The following is a 5,974-nucleotide window of genomic DNA, read 5'->3' as shown; positions in this document are numbered from 1 at the left end:
GGAACACCCTGATCCTCACTCATTCTTTTTACTTTACCTATAAACCACAAAGGGTAATTCAACATCTTAGTTGCATGACTGCAGCACGTAAGCTCAAAATTTCTATGAGCAGGGCCTGAGTCTTCTTTTTCTGAGGATCTCCAGTACTAGCATAGAGCTTTCCAAAGAGCAGATGTTCAATTAACGTTCGGTGAATACAAGAGTCAGTAAACACAAGGTCTAATTTATTAACATTTAATTTCTCCTACTTTCTTGAAAAAGCTAAGAAAAACAAACTATAAACCACTTAATTTTACAGAATGAAACGCTGAAAGGAATTAGGGAAAGAAGAAATGAAGGAATGCTCATGTTTTAATATATTTTCTCCATCATATTACCCCACTTATGTAATATTTTACTGTGGGGCTCTTTTATATTTCCGAGAAATACCTATTACGATGTCATATTTTCTTATCTGGATGATACAAAAGACTCAGACATCAATAGGGGCAGAAAGATATACTGAACGCATGGCCTTGCACAGTGCACAAGCTTTGGCAGTAGCACCACGCTTGGCTACACCTACGGTTTGGGCTTGGGCTCTTGTTTCCTCATCTCGCAAAGCCTCTTCATACTGAGATGGGAAGGCACTGGGCTCGGTCTCATTGATCTTGGCCAAAAATTTCAGGACTTCCATCTTGCTAGTTTCAGCATGGGCTCTGGGACCCCACAGGAATTCATAGCATGCAGGATCGCTGTCAGGGACCTGGCGGTACTCCAGGTACTTCAGCCTCACAAAATCTTTAGTGATGAGCTTCTTGGGCTCCCCATAGACGAAGTGCTTCCTTCCCGCATATATTCGCATCATACTTAGGTATCTCCAGACGTCTTCCTCAGTGGCGCAGTTGTCCTTCATGAAGATCATACCTAAGATATTCATCAGGAGACCGCCCTTGGGTAAGCCCCTGCCAGCACGCACCCTCCCTTTGTTGGGGAGTTTCAGCTTGCTCACAAGGTCATACAACTGACGGGTTGAGTCGATTTCCTGCACATCAACTGCAAAGACCAACTCAATGTGCTCACAGGCTTTCTTGAAGATCTCAGGAAAGTGGTCTTTGTACCTCCAGCTGACAACCTTCAGCATGTCTGCCTTCAAAATGGGCTGCTTCGTTTTGTACTTGAAGAGCAGGAACTGCTCCAACACCTTAATGTTACTGGCTAGAGGATCGTTGCATGATTTCTCACTGCAGGGTGAGGCCTCAGCATTGCTTTCCTTTGTCTCATCTTGGACATTGGAATCTTCATCAGATCTAGTGCAAGAAATGACTTCAGAAGTAGTGGTAGTGGATGGAGTTTCCTGAGGCTCCTGAGAAGTGCTACATGACTCAGCAACAGGCAGGCTCTCAGTAACACCTTCAGAAAGAGATGGAGAGGGAGGGGACTCTTCTGGAGGGGACTCTTCTGGAGGGGACTCTTTTGCTGCTGCTGCTGCTGCGGTTGCCTGAGCACCCCCTGTATCGTGACTCTTACATCGGGCCTGGTGTCGTTTCTCACGAGCCTGGAGCTTACTCTTCTGACCCCGAGGCATGATGACTTTGGTTAGGGATCGTAGAAGAAAATATGAGCAGGGCAGCTGGTGATGCAGGCACCTGGGGGAGGGAGAATGAGATGGTGTGAGCTCCATCAGCAAGGAGAGACCACCTTGGCTTTAACCAATGCCGCCTCTGTAGGTTTCCTAGAGCACTTCTGTAAGAAAACCCAGGGCTCCTGTTCTCCTGGTCGGCCTGTCCCCTGAGAATTCTCTGGAGGATATTAGAGAGAGGTTTAGGCTGCATCCTAACATCCCTGCCTGGGGTGTACTGGGGTGGTGGCAATGGCTAGTAATGGGGCCCTCTCATTTGGGGTGTGGGAGTCCTCTCAGTTCACAATCGTAGCCATCACGTCAACTGTTGGCAGGTCCTGAGCCCCCTCTCTTCTGCTGCTCTGAAGTCCACACCTCACACCAAAGGCAGCACCTCCCTGAGATCCCAGAGGAGGAAGTGAAGGAGCTTCTCTGCCCACCATCCCTGTCAAGGGGCACCTGACTATGTGAAGCGCTCTCTGTTATGGGCTCCTTGGTATTCAGTTCTTATTCAGGGAACTCACTTGATCCCAGGTAGCGCCTGTGACACCTCCCTTTTGCTGAATGGTGGCTGCAACCTCACGCCAAATATTTCACCTCCCTTAGATTTTATATAAAGAAGTGAAGGAGAGCCTCAGCCTAACAATCCTGCCTCGGTCCTTCAAGTGCTGAATGCAAGGGTGGGGCTCAGATTCTTTGTTATCTATTAAATGGTGGATGGTCCCCTCGAACCATCCTTTGACCCTTGGCATGGGCCTGGGACTTCTCTCTTCCTACCAGTATCCCTTGAGACCCCCAAGGAGGATGTGAGGACCACCTTACCTGCCTAGGATCTCCCAAGGCTGAGAATAAGGCCAAATGGATTCTGTGGATCCATCATTGTCAGTGTTCCCCTCTGACACCATGGTCTTCACCTTAACTCAGGGAAATACCTGTGAATCCTGATACTACAAACCTTAGGCCATACCCTTTAGAGCAGCGATCCCAACCATTTTGGCACTAGGGACTGTTTTCATGGAAGTCAATTTTTCCATAGACCAGGGAGGTGATGGATGGTTTGAGGATGATTCAAGCGCATTAAATTTATTTTGCACTTCATTTCTATTATTATTACATTGTAATATATAAAGAAATAATTATACAACTCACCATAGGTTGGGGACCCCTGCTTTAGGAAAAATCCCTCATCGACCTTCCCCCATACCATAGCAGGCAATGAGTGTGAATCACGTCACCAGTGCACACGCATTCCAGGTTGCCAGCTGGGTGGGGCTTCCCTAAGTCCTCACGTAGAGTTTCACCTTGAATCCTGGCTACACCCGGAATGCTTTCCTTTCTCCGACTTGAGGACCCTTTCCTCAGACCAAGGCCCTCGCATTTCTGAGACCGTCCTGGCAAAAGTCAGACTGATACCGGCAGGGGCAGGCGCTGTGCCACCTCACTCTTCTGAGATCTGTGGTCCCTTCATAAATCATTCAGCGGTCTGCTTTTGATTCCCTAAATGGCATGGATCGCCCCTCCCCCAACCAGGCCAAAGCCCTCAACTCCCTGATATCATCAAAGAGGAAAACAGAACTCATATTCCCCTGACCTACATATGTGGGTCCTTGGAAAGCTGCAAACAAATTTGGCGGGACTCTCTACCTCAGCTTCCTCAGTCGAACTGTTTTTAAAGTTCGTGTATCCTCCCTGCTGAAGGAGGACCTGCCCACTTTTATCAAGCCATCACCTTCCTGAGAGCCTAAAGCAAAAGGGAGCGCACATGTCAGCTCGCCTACTCTACTGCGGCCTCCCAAGTCTCAGAACCGCGTTGCGGGGGGTGGGGAGGAGCCAACGTGGCAGACGAGAAAAACCACCAGTCAGAGTATCTCTGCAAAATAAGACAGATTTTAGAAGAAAGTGAAAAAAATTGACTAGCAGAGATACATAGATCAGGTGATGGTCAGAGGGAAGGGTGCCTGAAATTACAGGAGACTCCACGGGAAGACGTTGCGGAGGAGAGCTGGAAGGAGAAAGGTCCCCGAGAGGCTTGGAGACCAGAGAAAAGGGTAGGTGGAGCAGAGACCTTTCCCCACCCTTGCATCTCGGACTGTGGGTGGGCTCCTGAGCAGCTGGAGAGACCTGCCATCACCAGCCCAGAGACGGCTGCCGGCAGTGAGTGGTGGCCTCTTGTGGATACGGCGCTGGGCTCCCAGCTCCCTCGGGGCACCTCTCGGCACGCAGACCCGAGCCAATTGGCAGACACCATATTGCTCCATTCTTACCTTCTCCTTCCCTACCCGTGGGTGGCAGAGAGACAATTTAGCCATCACACAGAGGCATCTCCAAGGAACGGGACCTTTCCTTTCCAGGTCCTTCAGCAGACTGAGGGGTACTCAGACTGCGAGTTCCCTACCCGCCAGCCCTCCCAGGTGCTGCTTGCCTGGTGACTCCAGGAGAGCGGGTCATATCCCGAGGTGGAGTGAAATCCATCCAGGTTGGGCACCCTATAGGTGATTCGAGACCAGCACCCCTCCCCCAGGCAGGGTCAGGGATTGATCTCCAGGGCCCAGGGGATAGGCCTGCAGACCAGACCCTGTACACCCAGGTCACAATCGCACTATCCTGGGGCACAGAAGGGAGATCTGTGAAAGAGCCTACTGAGGAGTGTGTGCCTTCAGGGGACAGATCAGCATTCCTGAGTGGCAACCCTCCTCCCAAAAGAGGGCTGTGCACCCAGCTCAGGCTGCGATCCTGGGTAGGGAACCTCCCGGCCCACGTCACAGCCAGGAGTGATCCATTGGCCTGAGGTCCTGCTTGCTGGCAGAGGCCTAGGAGAGGCCACGGAGATGGGGAGGCTGGAGGGGAGCGACACCTGCTCCAGAGTGTGGTCCTCAGACAGCCCCACCCCCCAGGCCCAGACTTCAGCTGAGTGGAGCCATTTCAGCCTCTCCTGCCAGCCTTGCACAAATGCAAAAACACAACTTCAACCCCTGCTGACAGCATCTGTGGAGTCTGAGGGCCGGCTTACCCAACCCAGCCCCACCCAGACTCACTCCCAGACCTGCCCCCACTGAGGTGGAGAATAAGGACACACCTGGAAGTCCCAGGGTCCCACCCACCAACCGAGGTAGAAGAGGGCCTCTCCATAGGAACAAGAGCTGGCTACAGGACCCAAAGACAGCACTGCAGTTCGCTCCTCCCGGCAAGTGCCACCTACTGACAGGGAGGTCATTCTGCACACCGTTTTACTGCATCTACTGATTCATCATAAAGGGTATGGTTGAGTCTCACCCACAAACACCAAATACTGGCTCAGAGACTAAACAGGGCATGTCATTATCCAAAGGAAAATCCAAAGGCAAGAAGGAACAACTGATAGAGATGGGAAGGAACCAGCGAGAGAACTCTGGAAGTATGAAAAATCAAACGGAAAGGACACCCGCAAAGAGGAACAACAGCTCTACAGCAATTGACATTAACCAAACTCAGAATACTAAAATCACAGTACAAGAATTTCAAACATCGATTGTAAGAAAACTCAATGATACACAAGAAAAAATTGATGACCAACACAGAGAAACCACAAAAAATATCCAGGACTTGGAAGAAAAATTCACTAAAGAAATTGAAATATTGAAGAAAAATCAAACTGATCAAACCCGGAAATGAAGGACTTTATTCAGGGAACTACAAAACACAGTGGAAAGCCTCAAGAACAGGGTAGATCAAACAGAAGAAAGAATCTCAGAGATTGAAGGCAACTTCCAATTAAATAAGTCAGTCACAGAGATTGAGCATAAATCTTAGAGAAAAGAAATAAGCGTATAGAAAATGTGGGATCATGTCAAAAAACTGAACCTGAGGGTGATAGGGGTTCCGGACGGTGAAAAAGAAAACACTCAAGGGCTGGATTAGCTATGTGAAGAATTAATAGAGGAGAATTTTCCAGGCCTTGCTAAAGATCTAGATATACAGGTACAAGAAGCTCAACGGACCCCAGGGAGATTCAATGAAAATAGGAAGACACCACATCACTCAGTCATCAGATTGACCAAAATAGCCACTAAAGAGGCCCTTCCACTAGCCGTAAGGCGAAAGAAACAAGTAACATACAAAGGAAAGCCCATGAGAATAACTCCAGACTTCTCAACTGAAACCCTACAAGCAAGAAGAGATTGGGGCCCCTTTTGCACTCTTCTGAAACAGAATAATGCCCGGCCTAGAATCTGGTACCCTGCAAAACTAAGCTTCATATATGAAGGAGAAATAAAGACATTCTCAGATAAGCAAAGACTGAGGGAATTCCCCCAGACAAGACCAGCTCTCCAAGAAGTACTCAAAACACAATTACACAAGGATCGGCACAATAAATGCTCTCCAATGTAAAACCAC

General features: G+C 49.1%; 1 protein-coding gene across 1 annotated transcript; it reads right to left on the bottom strand.

Annotated features, from left to right (window-relative positions):
* Positions 1 to 472: 472 nt before the first annotated feature.
* LOC105806675 (melanoma-associated antigen B5-like) lies at positions 473 to 1,567 on the bottom strand. The gene has a single exon (XM_012639884.1). The coding sequence runs from the start codon at positions 1,565 to 1,567 to the stop codon at positions 473 to 475; it is 1,095 nt and encodes a 364-aa protein (XP_012495338.1).
* Positions 1,568 to 5,974: the final 4,407 nt, after the last annotated feature.

Source organism: Propithecus coquereli, unplaced genomic scaffold (assembly GCF_000956105.1).
Source record: "Propithecus coquereli isolate 6110/MARCELLA unplaced genomic scaffold, Pcoq_1.0 Scaffold1421, whole genome shotgun sequence".
NCBI classification, from domain to species: Eukaryota; Metazoa; Chordata; class Mammalia; order Primates; family Indriidae; genus Propithecus; species Propithecus coquereli.
This window is presented reverse-complemented; position numbering and strand designations above follow the sequence as displayed.

Excerpts from the sequence above, each read along its gene's own strand:
- LOC105806675 (XM_012639884.1), bottom strand. The coding sequence starts at position 1,567 with ATGCCTCGGGGTCAGAAGAGTAAGCTCCAGGCTCGTGAGAAACGACAC.